Genomic DNA, 13908 nt, shown 5'->3' on the forward strand with positions numbered 1-13908 from the left:
TACTCAAATTAAGTTTCACCTAACCTACTCAATCAGAAAATCTAGCTAATACTGTTTGAATTAGCACTCCAAAAATCTAAGCTATAAGTAAGTTTACTAGTGTTATGTAGCCAAGTATATGGCATAAAGAAAGCTTGACGCCAATTTATTGGCATTTTAACAACAACAATGATACCTACACAAGCTATCGAACAAAAAGTTACGGAGGCAAACCCATGTTACTCATGTCTAATATTTTGCGTACCAAGTATTTTACAGACCTGGGTTGCATTCCACACCAGAACAATATTGTTGTTTTACTTGTTTGTCACGAAGTTTTAATAGGGAAAACATAAGTACATATATATATATATATATATATATGTTATTAAAAAGGTTGTCGTTTAATATCTATTTCATATTATTAAATATTTAATGCACCAGAGTAGTGAATATACTTTTTAAGATATTTATGTTGAAGGATGGACCATGAAGTTTTAATCAACATAAACATACACCACGGATCTCTTGTAGATTATTGGGACTACAATTGATTTTAATTGGCATTTGTCAGTCTCTGTGTACTAATCACATGTCAAAGAATACTTAACTTCTGAAATCTAATCACAACCAAACTGTGTGATGAACATAGAGAGCGATAAGTCCTCAACCTTTGACCAAAGAGTAAGATACTTTCTGCCTTAACTAGGGGGCATAAATTTACTTTTAACATAACAATAATCATAATTGGACTAATTAAGTGAGTAATAATTCTTTAATTTATCACGAGCAAAGCCTGAAAAAACATGCCAAAGATAGTTTCAACTTCTTTACTACTTCTGAGGAAAAGAATAAGCTAAAGAAGAAAACAAGAAGAGCACAAACAAGAAACTATCACCGTTGGTAGGGCAATCTGACCCTGAGTATAGCAAATGATAAAAGTGAACAAGACCCGAAGAGAATCCAATAAAATTCATAATCAAATGAGTCTCTATTAGTTTTACTTCGTTTTCACCCATTTATTTGAAATGAATCAAATGGTATACTTGGAACAAATAGATCCTTCTTGTCAAATTCATTTGAAAATATATACCTTGAATTTAAAATGGATAATTATAGAATAATGAAAAAAATTTATTCTAAATAAATTTCAAATACAATCACAATAACATACTTTAAATTTCATAAAAATTTTCAATAAATTTTGTGTGGATTTGAAATTATGATACATTTAATAGAAATATGCATATGTTGGGAGTGGGTGAGAGTTAAAATGTTGGCAAGTAGAATATGCTTGCTTTACCAAAAAGGCAAAGAGGAAGAGGAAGAGGAGGAGGGTATAGACGTAGGGAAAAGGCAAATGAGAGGGAAAAAAAAAAAAAAAAAAAAAAAAAAAGGAAGAAATTAGTTGGGCCAAAAATGGAGGAATCCCTGCTGTGTTTGCTTCTACTTTGTCACAACATGCAAATCATTACCTAAGAGGCCTTACACCGATCCTCCAATTTCATCACTCACAAGATTTAATTAAGTGTGGGTCCTTTCCCCACATGGCAATTCACTCTTGCAAAACTGGAACTTTAAATTTTCATCATTGTTGGCTGATCCTGTATGCAACAAAAGGCTGATATGTGGGACTTGCATATGCTTCTGATTTGTTTGATCATTGAAGATTTGATTAAAGAGGCCTTTAATCACCACTTCAATGCTTAATTTTGTAAGTAGACCCAGTAAACTCTTAAGACTTAAAAACTGAGAAACACTAACTACATCTTTAGGGATAATTTTTCCAATTTCTAGTAGAACTCCACTAAATGTCTAGAGATGTTTCAAGCATAGCCTTAATAAATCCAACAATGAATGACAAGTTGCAATAACTTAATTTAGAACCATAAACTATATAACGGCAGTATGCAAATTATCGTTGATGGCAGGTTTAGAATAGCTAATTAGATTGCATTTGATTTTTTCCACTCAATTTCTAGTCAATTATTAATTTTAATGTGCAAATTAGTCTTAATATGTATAATTAAAAATAATTTGTTGTGTTAGAATTAACACCTACCTCCACCTTTAATTCTATGATAATGGATATTCAATGCCCATCTCTCAATGTGAAAAATGAATTTCTATAATCAAATAATTCAACATTGCACGGTATAGATTATGTTCTAATCATGTATATTAAGATTTATGTAAGAATTGGAATTAGAAACTAACTAAATGAGAAATGAACGAAACACCTATTGAAAATGTCCACAGCTAGCAATCAACTTAAATATATGCTAGTGCACTTATAGTCTTAAAGCGTCTTCTTACGGGGTAAAGGAATAAGAACTACCAAGATATCCCTAACTACTAATTTTATCCACTAATAAGAAGTTTGGTTTTCTACTCACATGCCTTTGACTTAATTTATCTAATTCCTTTATTAATTTGAGCTGTTGGAATTGGGAGAATATAATTTAGCTACGGACAATCAATGTGAAATCTGGAATTTTTTTTTTTTTTTTTAAAAAAAGGTTTCATTTTGCCATATCTAAATCCATGTTTTAAAAACTATACCTTCTCAATGATAAATTATTTGATATTTTGCCACCAATACCATGATTGACTGTCCTCTGCCTGCATAAGATATGAATCAGAGAAGGATAGGGGACATCCAAATCACTACCAGGAGTACTAGTAAGCTATTTCCTCAAGAACTTGAAGTGTCTTCTGATGGACCTGGATATAAGACAAACAAAACAGGCAAAAGGAAAAAATATATATGATTAGTGCAAAGGCCTACTATGTCACAGTCAAATAGTAAACTGAGCGCAAATAAACATCAAAATATCAATAATAGTCTCCACATAATTTTGCTCAAAACTAGTTTTTTAATGGGATCGAGGTCATTATTTTTCACCATAGGTTGCATATAACCAGATTTCAGAGTATGAAATTGTCAAGTGAAGGATAACTTACCCACTCTAGATGCTGTGCAGTAATCCCAGATACGTTTCCAGAATATATACCGCCCAAGACCTAATAAGTCCATCCATTAATGAGGATTTTGATTAATCATAATTGGGTATAGGAATAGCTCAAGCCCACGAGCTAAAGAGAACGCAATATAGTAGATTGCTCTGAGTGCATAACCTAAGCTCATCTACACAACCCAACACCTGCTCCTGTTTCCCCTGGCCTTTTTTTTTCTTTCTTCAGTGTGCTGTTAGCCATTAACATGGACAATATAATAGTTACCTTTGTGACAGTCTCGAGAAACATGCCAGGCCGCACAGGAAGTGGCGTCTGTCCTGTAACACTTGCCTGGAGATCACAAGAAGTGGGGATTAATATGTTCTAACGAGTGCACTCATATTCATCAACTCATCAGAACACATGTTTCGCCATCTATGAAAATAATGAAACAGAACTGACCCTTCCTGAAATTCCACTGGATCTCTTTCTTCCAGTAGCATCTTCCTCATCACTCACATTATCTGCACCTTCATCCTTCCCTTGCATTACATTTTTTATCATTTCTTGGACAGTTGTACCAGGTTTTAAGGCTACTAACTTTGTTAAGAAGTTCACCTGCAGAATAAAAAGTTATAATTCGTTCCACTTATCATTAGGAGACCAACAACAGAGTTAAAGTATCATGAAGAGATTTCTCTACTGATTTAAATAATTCCTCAATAACATATTATAGGGAAAACAGAATATGGTTAACCAATTATCTTGTCAAATTTATTTGAGATCTCATAGATATCAAGGCACAGACCTCTGACTCAGGAAGAGTATTGAAACCTCTATCATTTCTTTCATCCAGTATTCCACCGCCCATCATATTCCGTGCTTCCTCTCGAACCAAGACAAGTCTTGCAAGTAGCTTTCGATCCGGAACAACAGGTCTGGTTTCCATTGTCTGCAAATATTGAACAATGAAGAACGTGTTAAAAAGGAAATATGGTCTCCATCCACAATCCAAACATTTAAAAGTTTCAAGTGACTGTATCAAATCAAGTAATGGACGTAAAAAAATCCCTAAGAAAAATCATCATAACCAAATATAAATTACACATTGAAATTTATCTAGTAAATTCACTTATAGAGAGAGTGGGAAGGGAAAATCAAGGCTACCAAGAAAAATAATCAACATTTCTTTAATGCAACTTATCTTTTTCCATAAACAAATCCTCCCTTATCCCATCCCAACAAAAGATAAAGGACTGAATAACCTGTATCATTAACTAAGGGTGGCAATGGTCCCAACATATACGTCAACCATTCGTATTTGGTTTGGTCAAAGTTTGTTCAAGTTCGATCAACTCAAAGTCGAGCTCAAGTTCAAGTTACCAAAATTTTAGTTTAGCTAAACACGTCGAATTCAAGCTGAAGATATTTAGTCCAAAACCTCACAAATTTGTTCATTTATCTATTAATAAATTAAATGTTCTTTATATATTTTATTAAAATATAAAATATATAATGTTTTAGAAGTAATAATATTTTAATCATATATTAAATATATTTTCAAATATTTAAATAAAATTAAGTAAACAAATTGTTAATCGAGTTCTCCATTGCATTTATTGAGCTTGATTTGTACAGTTCGAACTTATTCGACCCTGAACTCATTCAGCAATATTTTTATCAAGCTTTTTTCAAAATGAGCTCGAACTCTACGTCTCCAGAACGAGACAAACTAGAACCTAAAAAAATATAAGATACTTGCTTCAAATCTGACATTGTTAAAAAAAAAAAAATCAAACTCAAAGATTCAAGTATCAGCTGGCCTGTTGCCACCCCGATCATTAACCAACAGAAAACTCCATGTAAAAGATATCGGACTTCTAACTTTCTTGTTGCCGAAATAAAACATGATTTCTAGCAGTGAATTCTTAAAAATATTTTTTTTTATTAATTGAAAAAAGAAATTTAACAAATCTATCTTGCTTTTAGAGAGGCCAACGATAAGTACAAAACACAGAATTTCATTAAAACAAGAATTTCACTTCATTTTTGACAAGGAAATAACAACTGTAACAAAATAAACTTTAGATGATCATTCAGCTAAATGAGTAACCAACCCCAGTGCCAACCATCCACTATTCAGAAAACCAAGTAATAGAAGAAGTTGGTGAACTAGAAAAGAAAACAGATAGTTCAAGAAAGAGTCAAACCTGTAATAGACTCGAAATTGTCAAGAAAATGATCAGTTTTTTAAGGTAACTACCTCTAATAAATCATCAGCTTGGTTAGCAATGTCATTCAGATTTGCTCCAGGAATGTGAAGCTTGGTGCCATTCTCGCTTTTAAAAACACCGCCACCAGCAGCCACTCGGCGTAGTAGCTCGTGCCTACTTTCTTTCTTGGGCGTTCTACAGAGCAAGCCAATCACTTGAACCTGGTAAAAGAAAAGATAACAATAATTCATTGTTTTAGACAACCTTTTGATGATTAAAAACAAATATAATACAGAATTAAGCCATAAGGAATTTCCTTACATGTGGAGGACATTTTTTTGTAACATGAGATAATACAGTCTCCTTGATCACCTCCAATAATGATTTCCGCTGAACAAAAAACTAGTTAAAATCAATTTCTGAATCATCATAGAACTTCAAATATGAAGTGAGAGCTTTGAACAAAAAAAGATACCAAAACTTCATAATTCAAATGCAAGGCAACCAGCTCTAGGTTGGTCAAATTTAATGGTCAGTAGCAAGCAAAAGCTGATAAACTGCCAAATAGCCTCACCATATGTTGCTGTATAGTTAGTTCTTGGTATTCCCATAAAGTCCACAAAGTTGACAACCATATGTAAAATCTAAAACCAATTTCCAGTAATTGGAAGGTTTGCAGCATGTGTTTCTCAAGAAAAAAGAAAGGAAGTCTGTAAAATGTGATAACTAGCTGCAGCAGATCTATTTCTAAACTGAAACACAAACTAAGGTTCTGAATGACTTTTCCAAAAAATTGTGTTCCACCTTATTCTTACAGAAATAAAAGTTACAAAAATGGTAAGTTCTAACCAATCTGAATCTGAATTAACAAGTTTTAAAATGCTATTGAGATGTTGATCAAAGTCATTTTCAATACTAAAGTAATCAGTTTGGTGCATTTCACATGTATTGCTGAAATGGAATTTCATGCAGCATAGCAGTAAAACAATTATAATCAACAGGCAAAGGTCCATACTGATGCTTAAGAATCAAATGCAAAGTTAAAATAGTAGCACCTTATCATCCTGGTCCTTTTCAGCAAGTTGAATCATATAATCTAGGGCCATCATGAAGCCTGATTCCATCTCATCAACTCTTTTTCCTATGACTCCTTGTGCAGCCAACTCAACAGCCACCTCCTCAGATGCCTCATCCATGTTCATGTCTTCCAACTATGCTCGGTTATATAACATTGGATAGTAAGTAACTAGAAATATGACAGGATTCACATACAAGTGATGTGCTTGTAAGGAACAAAACTATAGAAGTTTCCAATATTAAACCTAGAAGCTTGAAAACATTAATTTAATGCAGAAAATAAAAATATCATACTCATGCATTAGCATCCTAGATGAGAAGCCAATACAATATCCAATCAAGTGAAAGCACCCTTTTGGTTCTTTGGCAAAAAGCAAAGGCCCAAATCTTATTTCCTCCTCTGAAGCATAAATTATGTCTAAACAGCTTTTCTTTATTTCTATCCCACCATCCTATTACTAGGCTCCTCCTAAGCATCAAGTATGCAAATCAACCCAAATGATGAGATGGAGAACTGAATACAATTTCATTTAATTGCTAAATCATGAATGTAATAATTCTGTGGTTCCCCTTTGAACAGACACTAATAATCCATGTAGTAATCCTCAATGGATACATAAACGAGGTCAACCTTCCAAACTATCCCCTCCATCCTACCCAGCGGTCCAATGAATACCAAAGAATCACCAAACACCAGTTTTTATGGCATGTTTCATAATAACTGAACCAGACTACGCATCAAAGACACACAAGATAAAGAACCGATTGTCTCAAGTAGATAAATATATCCCCTTGTACCTAATTGGGAGGAAATTTTTCTGCCGTGAATGTTTATACTGATAGTAAATGTCAAAACACCCACAACATAACAGCCAAAACAGCTTACATCTCCAAAACTAGCAGGATGAATAAAGAATCCCAACGCATTGAATAAGATGAGCACATGGTTAAGAGTTAAGAGGGCACCAGGTGCTTTAAAGTTCTCAGCGTCAACAATCTACCATACCTAATATGCAAGAATATAATGAGGAAATAAAACTTGAAACTAATAGAATCCGGAAATAAATTCTGCTAATTTAAAAAAGAAGATAGTTCCTTTGTTTAGTTGCTATTTTCACAAAACTATCGAAGATATATATATTAAATGGAAATGATTTCTCAAAACTAAGATTCCTCATGTGCATACAAACTTCTGTATATAAAATCGAAGTTCATAAAGATATATATCCTTAGGCATAGATTATGTCTATGTTTGTGGTCAACTATTTTTTAAGAGGGTGTTTGGGATTTTTTGAACGAGAGAAATGCACTAAAGCAGTATGATACTTTAAGCTATTTACAACAGATAAATTCTTAATGAAAAACTAAGTGTTATACGTTTTGCCTACATACCCTAAAACATAATCTCAAAAAATGTTTTAAAAAAAAAATCAATACATCAAAAATCCTTAATATTATCTATATATATAGACACACACAGACACGTACATAAATTGAGGAAATCCTTAACTATATTTAGTATCAAGTAAGCAGGAAAGAGATAGAGAAGGAGAGGGAAACACACGAGGACAATAATTTCTTGGAGGACAGAAGTGACTTGCTCTCCTCCTTTGAGCAAAGCTTCATACTGGGAAGAGTCTAATTTCTGCTCCCCTTGCCGCTGTTCGTGTTGCTGTGAGCTGAAGGTTCTGTCCTGTGAGTATAATCCCTCATCTGAGTAGCTGCCACCAACCTCATAACTGGCACGTAAGGTCAATAGCTGCTTCTTCCTCTTAAAAGGTAACCTCAATTGCCAATGCGAGGAAAAAGAAGAAGAGCAACAATGGCGATATAAGGAAATTGAAGGAAGAAAAAGAGAAGTGCGATGTGTGAACGATGATGATGATGACGAAGAGAAGAAGATGTTGAGATTGCTCTGAAACATTTGTCGCTCGCTTTACTGCGCGAATGCAGTTGCAGTGTGTTGGGGTTTTGGGCAAATTTTGTCTGCACTGTGGGGTTTTGGATTAGAACCGTAATATTTTGAAAAAATAAATTAAAACGGGAATATGAAAAATCATAGATACTGCGGAGAGCTTAGCTGTTCGTCGGCATAGCCAGTCCGTTAAAATAATGGGGCCAGATTTAGGCCCAAATATATTATTTTTATTTTATATGTTACAAATAGATTTTTAAACCGACAAACATAATTTAAATTTTAGAATATGAAAAATATTAAATTTTCTAAATTATATAATTACTGTTTTCCATTATTCACCATTGTACGGGGATTATAAATGTACCATGAAAAATGAATAAAATGTATGTGCAGTCACATACATATTATAACAATAACAACTGAGCTAAAAAAACAAAATCTACACATTTATTTTTCAATTATTATTTGACTAGATGGTTAGTAATTTTATTTTTTTCTAAAAATATAGTTACAAATTTAACTGTGTGTTTTGTATTTTTCATATTATAATATTATGATATTATTAATTATACTATTATTTATGTGCTTATGATATACAATAATTAAAATTTGCGATTGTCTTGTGTTAAATATTAATAATATATTTATATGCATAATTAGATGCATGTACACAAAAAATATTAAATGCTAATGTATTAATGTCATATAGATGATAATATTTACATATGTCATTGGATCTTATTGGTATTAAAAAAATTAATATTGTAATTTAAGTCAATTATATTAAATACTAAAACAATTGACATATTAGCATATTTAAATAACATGAATTTATAAATGACTTTCATATTATTATTATTATATTTGTTTCAAACACAGCCTTAAAATTTAAATTGCATTCGAAATAAAAATTAGTTTTATTATTATTATTATTTTATTTACTATTTTTTTTTAAAAAAAAAAGTCAAACCGGGCTAGCCCGATGAGAACGTCTTTACCGACATTTCGGCCCAATTGAGATGTTTACAGAGGCTGGGCCGTTGGGTGGTAAAGTAGTAATTTTGTGAAGCGAGAAGGACAGTTACTGTTAACAAGGATTCGGTTGAGCAAACTCTGCTGCCTGCCTGTCCCTGGAAAGAAAGGGTAAAAAAGTAAAAGCAGACAACGACAGGAAGATTAAAGGGCTCTGCATGAATGCTGCCAAAAAGTTCAAAACCTGCTCACAATATCCTAACCAGACCCTTCCTCCCAGTGTCAGTTTGTCATTGGGTTGCCCAATTTTTATACCGCTTTTAAGAAAATTATAAACTAATGCATTACTTAACGTAAGCTTTTTCAATTAGCTGACTAAACTTACTTAAAATAAGACTTGTATCATCCCAGTCAGATCCTTTAATGCCATTCTCACATGGGTAAACAGTAAAATATTTATATAATTAATTAGATTCTTGCAATCAAGAAACATTAGATCTTTCTATGCTGTCAACATAATCCTTAAATTTAGTATTGTGGCCGGTGATTTTTCTGCACCTATATATATATCCCATAACTTATAAATTAATTATCATAAATTCTTAATAATTTTAATTACTAATTAAGCGATATTATCCCAGTGTGTCAGCATAACCAGTCGGAATTCCTCTGAGAAAATCGTCAGATTTGCTAGGCAATTGTTTCTCTTAAAGGTAAAATGATTAATTAGCTTGTTAAGATTAAAGTAACGACAGTGCTTCTAGTGTTCGATTGGGGCGCGCCGGGGTGCCCTCGGAAAATCTGAAGTCCAAACGCCCCGGTTTTGAGTGTGAGACACGCCAAGGGTAGTCTGGTCTGAGAAGCCGAGAAAGAGGTAAAGAGAGGAGGGGTAGTCGCTCGTAAATAATACAAAAGTAAGGGTAATTATGGAAATTAAAAACTGTTTTGTTCTTACAAACTTTTCCGCTTCCCCGCTTCTATAAATGCTGTTCACAGCCTCTTTCTCACGCTATTTCCATTTCTATCACATTTCTCTCTCTTAGGGTTCGGGCATTACCTCGTTGAAGGACCACAGTTTAGCAGAAAGCAAGAGCAAGCATTAATGGCGGAACGGCAGGAAGTGACTAACGGCGCCGCTGTAGAGAAGACTGTCGGTTTCAAAGCGCTGAAGCCTCAGCTGCTTGTGGAGGCTCCTAAGGCAGCAGACGCCATCCAGTTCTACAAGGCCGCGTTTGGTGCTGTGGAGATTGGTCGTTCACTGTACCCGAAGCGCAAGGCTGAAGAGGAGCTCCCTCACATCCTTACGGCTCAGCTTGAAATCGGTGGTTCCATCATCCTTGTCTCCGATATCTCCAGTGATTCAGCTGCTCCGTACGATCCCTTTTTCCTTCTTAACAAATACACTGTCAAATACGATTTTCTACTCATGCATGGCTTTGTATATGTATTAGCCGCGTAGATCTCTGCATGAAACTGGTTATTGTTCATTTGCATGTGTGCGTTATTACTTATTTCGCTTGTTTGAATTCTACAACTAGATAATATACTGGCTGGTCATAATCCCGAATTTGAAGGCATTTTAACCGAGGTTTCCCTTAATATTTTCCTGTTTTTGTTTTGTTCAAGTCAATATTTAACTCCTCGTGTTATTACGTATCGTTTTAACGCTTATGTTTGATCCCTGTTTCTCCGTTGTCTGTTTGAGTCCGCTTTTTACTTCCTTAACTGTCTTACCCGGTTAAGGTTTTTGTTTGACCGTGATGGTTTAGTTTGTCTACATCCAGGTTTAGATCCATTCAGTTGTCTGTTTCTATTTATCTTATTGGTTCGTCGTCTGAGTTGAACGATTAAGCATTATGTTTGACCTTATGTAAGGTGTTGATTTGGTGTTTTTCTTGTCGAGCGTTGGTTGACCAGAGTAAAGACCGAGGCGTCAGGGCCGGTGCTGTGCCTGGAGACCGAGGACGTGGAGGGTGCTGTTGAGAAGGCTGTGAGCGTCGGAGCTGCCAAAGATGGTGAGATTACGGAGGAGGGGGGCGCGTGCTGTGGACGCGTGGGCAAGTTGAAGGATCCTTTTGGCTTCACCTGGTGTATCTCTTCCCCGGCGAAGAAATGCGCAGACGTGGAAGCTTAGAGGCTGTCCGATCTGTTTGGGATCTTTTAATCTTGCTTTTTATAAAAAAAAAAAAAAATGTCTTTGATCTTGGTGGGACCCGTATCAGATAAAGATTTTCTAGCGTGGTAGGAGTAGGTGACGAAATAGGGTTAGGCAGTGAGCAATTTGATATTTCACGCATGATGGTAGTATGGTAATTTTGAGAAAAACCTTGTGGAACTCTCTTTACCTCTAACAGCTGGCAGGTTACTAGACTTGATTCCTACTATTTTTAATTTTCTAAGAAAAAAATTTGAACAGTATTCTGCTCATCCATTTTCTCTGTGAACGTTCCCAAGGCTTGCGTCGATTGTTTTCCATGATTTATAAAAAAAAAAAAAAAAATTGGATATAGGGGTACTATAGACCTTTTACGTTGGTGGAGTTGTGGATAAGGGATGTTTGGTTAGTAATGGGCAGTTTATAGTTGTGCCTCGTTACAAGTTATGATCTTGTTTGTGTGATAATATTAAACTACGTTTATAATTTAATGGGTCGGGGAGTGCTTATTTATGGGGGCGGTGCCGCCCGTGCCTGAGAAAATAAAGAAACGAGGGTTTTAGCGTAATAATGGTACGGATCGATTCGACTGGAAGACACGTGTCGAAGAGTCAGGGTTTTAAATGTTTATTTTTAAAACATTCATGAGACGTGGGATGGATAGTGTGGTCCCAAAAATGTCTGGCCGGAAGATGGAGAGCTCTGCAACCTGAATGAAGATTTGAAAATCGACAGCTGGGTTTAATAAAAATTCTGATGATTGCGCGGGCTCTGCAATCTGAGGTTGGGCCATTTCTTCTTCCTACGTTAATAATCTAAGATAGATTTATTATTATTGTTTTTAATTGATTGTCCCAACCGAAATTAAATTAGGGCCTGTGGAAGTTAGGTTTTTGCTAATTTTATGATTCATGCTGTGTAAACTTAACTAATCATATAGATAAATTACAGAAAACGTGAGTCATTAACATTCTTCAAACTTCATAACCAAATATTTTTCACTACTAATTAACATCCAGAAGTAGTCCTTGCTGCTTCTAAACCTCAAACCATAAGATTGTTTCTTCATTCTTCAGTTCCTTCTCAGGTTGCCATTTTCAGGTAAAAACAGCTGCATAACAAATGAAATTATTAGTTCGGGAAATATGAATATACTAACAAATTCCATAAATATAAATTATTTAATCTAAATCTTTACAAAAAAACATAATTTAAGTTTTGTACTTTATGAACCTCCCAAGTTATTTCTAGTCTTCAAATAACTAGCTCTTTTTTTTTCCTTGAAGTTAATGAAATACACCGAAGTGCTTTCAGAACTCATAATTGCTGGAAGTTAAAGGTGTCAGTATATAACCCAAGCACTAAAGACTCAGTGGTTCACTGGTTACACGAACATTGGTTTTTGAAGCCCATTAATGTAATTCTGGGCCTTAGTGAGCATCTTAGTCTTTTTTAGGTTATGGGTTCTATATCTTTTGCCCCAACTGTTTACGTATATAGATCTACATACATATATATATATATATATATATAGAGAGAGAGAGAGAGAGAGAGAGAGAGAGGTTGGGGGGAAGGGGGAAGTGGACCTTAGCAATCAGAAGGACTGGGAAGGTTGCATTTGGCAGGGAGAGCCAAGGCAAGATGAGGATCAATGCCTAGAGAAGGCAGGAAGAGTGAGTTCTTGTAAGAACACAAGCACGTCAAGTTAGCTCCGGAGAGAGCCTTGCAGCAATCGGCAGAGGGATCGACCGGATTGGGGTTGGTGACTGATGGCTTACAGGCCAGTATGCCACCCTCGTCCATGTTACACAGACTCACTGCTGTGCAACTCTCGAACACTAGTGCGGTTCCAATCATAAACATCATCAACACCAAACCCACCAACTTCATAGTTATATCACACTTAACAAAATCTCAACAAGCTATATCTAATTGATTATATATGAATATGATGCATGTATGAGCCACTCACCATTTATATAAGAAGGGAGGGAAGATATCAGCCACTAGTTGCACACCCGTGAACTAGAATTGGCAGGATCCTCCCACTCACAACTCACGGGGCGATTGATAATTGGACCATTGCTTCACCAATTTGTGCAGTTCTATTATATACATATATATATATATGTAGGCGATTAATTGTTACCATAAGTTTCTAATTCTTTTCACTTTTTACAATTTTCGTAATTAGTAAATTTTATCTCCAATGTTTCGAATAAAACATATAACAGTTTATTATAAAACTACTTAAACGCATACTTATTGTATTTAATAGAATAATATTTTATGAAAAATACACATAAATATAACACTATAAAAGCATCCTGATTATGGGATTGAGGTATTTTTAATTTTATTTTGTTTTCTAAGATAATGCAATGTTTCTTTTCCGTCAACTTTTACGACTTTGGAAAGATTAGACATATACATGTGCGTGTATATATATATAGTATCAATGTTTCTTTCCGTCAAACCTTTTAAGACTTTGGAGAGATTATACATATATATATATATATATATGTGGGTGTGTATCTATTATGTGTGTGGGTGTGTGTTTGTTTATCCAGAACCAAAAGAATCTTGGGCAGATGCTGAGTGAAGAGGCTGAAAGGAAAACAAATAGCTGTGAATAA

At 34.5% G+C, this 13908-nt stretch overlaps 2 protein-coding genes and 1 long non-coding RNA gene across 4 annotated transcripts; 1 reads left to right on the forward strand and 2 right to left on the reverse strand.

Moving 5' to 3' along the window:
* Positions 1-474: 474 nt before the first annotated feature.
* On the reverse strand, positions 475-8255 carry LOC110821792 (protein PEP-RELATED DEVELOPMENT ARRESTED 1, chloroplastic). Of its 2 annotated transcripts, XR_002541126.2 has the most exons (10): positions 7792-8255; positions 6206-6361; positions 5472-5540; positions 5201-5371; positions 3746-3889; positions 3400-3555; positions 3223-3288; positions 2944-3003; positions 2542-2703; positions 475-775 (listed from the first exon to the last, which is right to left on the reverse strand). XR_002541126.2 is itself a non-coding variant. In XM_022051738.2 (9 exons), exons 1-9 carry the CDS (start codon positions 8149-8151, stop codon positions 2659-2661), a joined length of 1227 nt encoding a protein of 408 aa, XP_021907430.2. In that variant the 5' UTR covers positions 8152-8255; the 3' UTR covers positions 2462-2658. The 2 variants fall into 2 exon arrangements, 1 of the variants encoding a protein (XP_021907430.2); XM_022051738.2 differs by lacking the exon at positions 475-775 and having other exon boundaries at positions 2462-2703.
* A 1856-nt stretch (positions 8256-10111) lies between these two features.
* LOC110821788 (Lactoylglutathione lyase / glyoxalase I family protein) lies at positions 10112-11544 on the forward strand. The gene is made up of 2 exons (XM_022051734.2): positions 10112-10488; positions 11035-11544. Exons 1-2 carry the CDS (start codon positions 10220-10222, stop codon positions 11249-11251), a joined length of 486 nt encoding a protein of 161 aa, XP_021907426.2. The 5' UTR covers positions 10112-10219; the 3' UTR covers positions 11252-11544.
* A 647-nt stretch (positions 11545-12191) lies between these two features.
* On the reverse strand, positions 12192-13222 carry LOC110821789 (uncharacterized). The gene is made up of 2 exons (XR_002541125.2): positions 12859-13222; positions 12192-12383 (listed from the first exon to the last, which is right to left on the reverse strand). It is a non-coding gene; the product is annotated as an uncharacterized LOC110821789 (long non-coding RNA).
* Positions 13223-13908: the final 686 nt, after the last annotated feature.

This window comes from Carica papaya, chromosome 3, assembly GCF_054855325.1.
Source record: "Carica papaya isolate Zhongbai chromosome 3, ASM5485532v1, whole genome shotgun sequence".
NCBI classification, from domain to species: domain Eukaryota; kingdom Viridiplantae; phylum Streptophyta; class Magnoliopsida; order Brassicales; family Caricaceae; genus Carica; species Carica papaya.

Coding starts and splice junctions, on each gene's coding strand:
- LOC110821788 (XM_022051734.2), top strand. CDS start 10,220: ATGGCGGAACGGCAGGAAGTGACTAACGGCGCCGCTGTAGAGAAGACT. Junction 10,489..11,034: donor TCCAGTGATTCAGCTGCTCC/GTACGATCCCTT, acceptor TTGGTTGACCAG/AGTAAAGACCGAGGCGTCAG.
- LOC110821792 (XM_022051738.2), bottom strand. CDS start 8,151: ATGTTTCAGAGCAATCTCAACATCTTCTTCTCTTCGTCATCATCATCA. Junction 3,890..5,200: donor AAGCTGATGATTTATTAGAG/GTAGTTACCTTA, acceptor CAATATTTGCAG/ACAATGGAAACCAGACCTGT. Junction 3,004..3,222: donor TTCTCGAGACTGTCACAAAG/GTAACTATTATA, acceptor TGGACTTATTAG/GTCTTGGGCGGTATATATTC.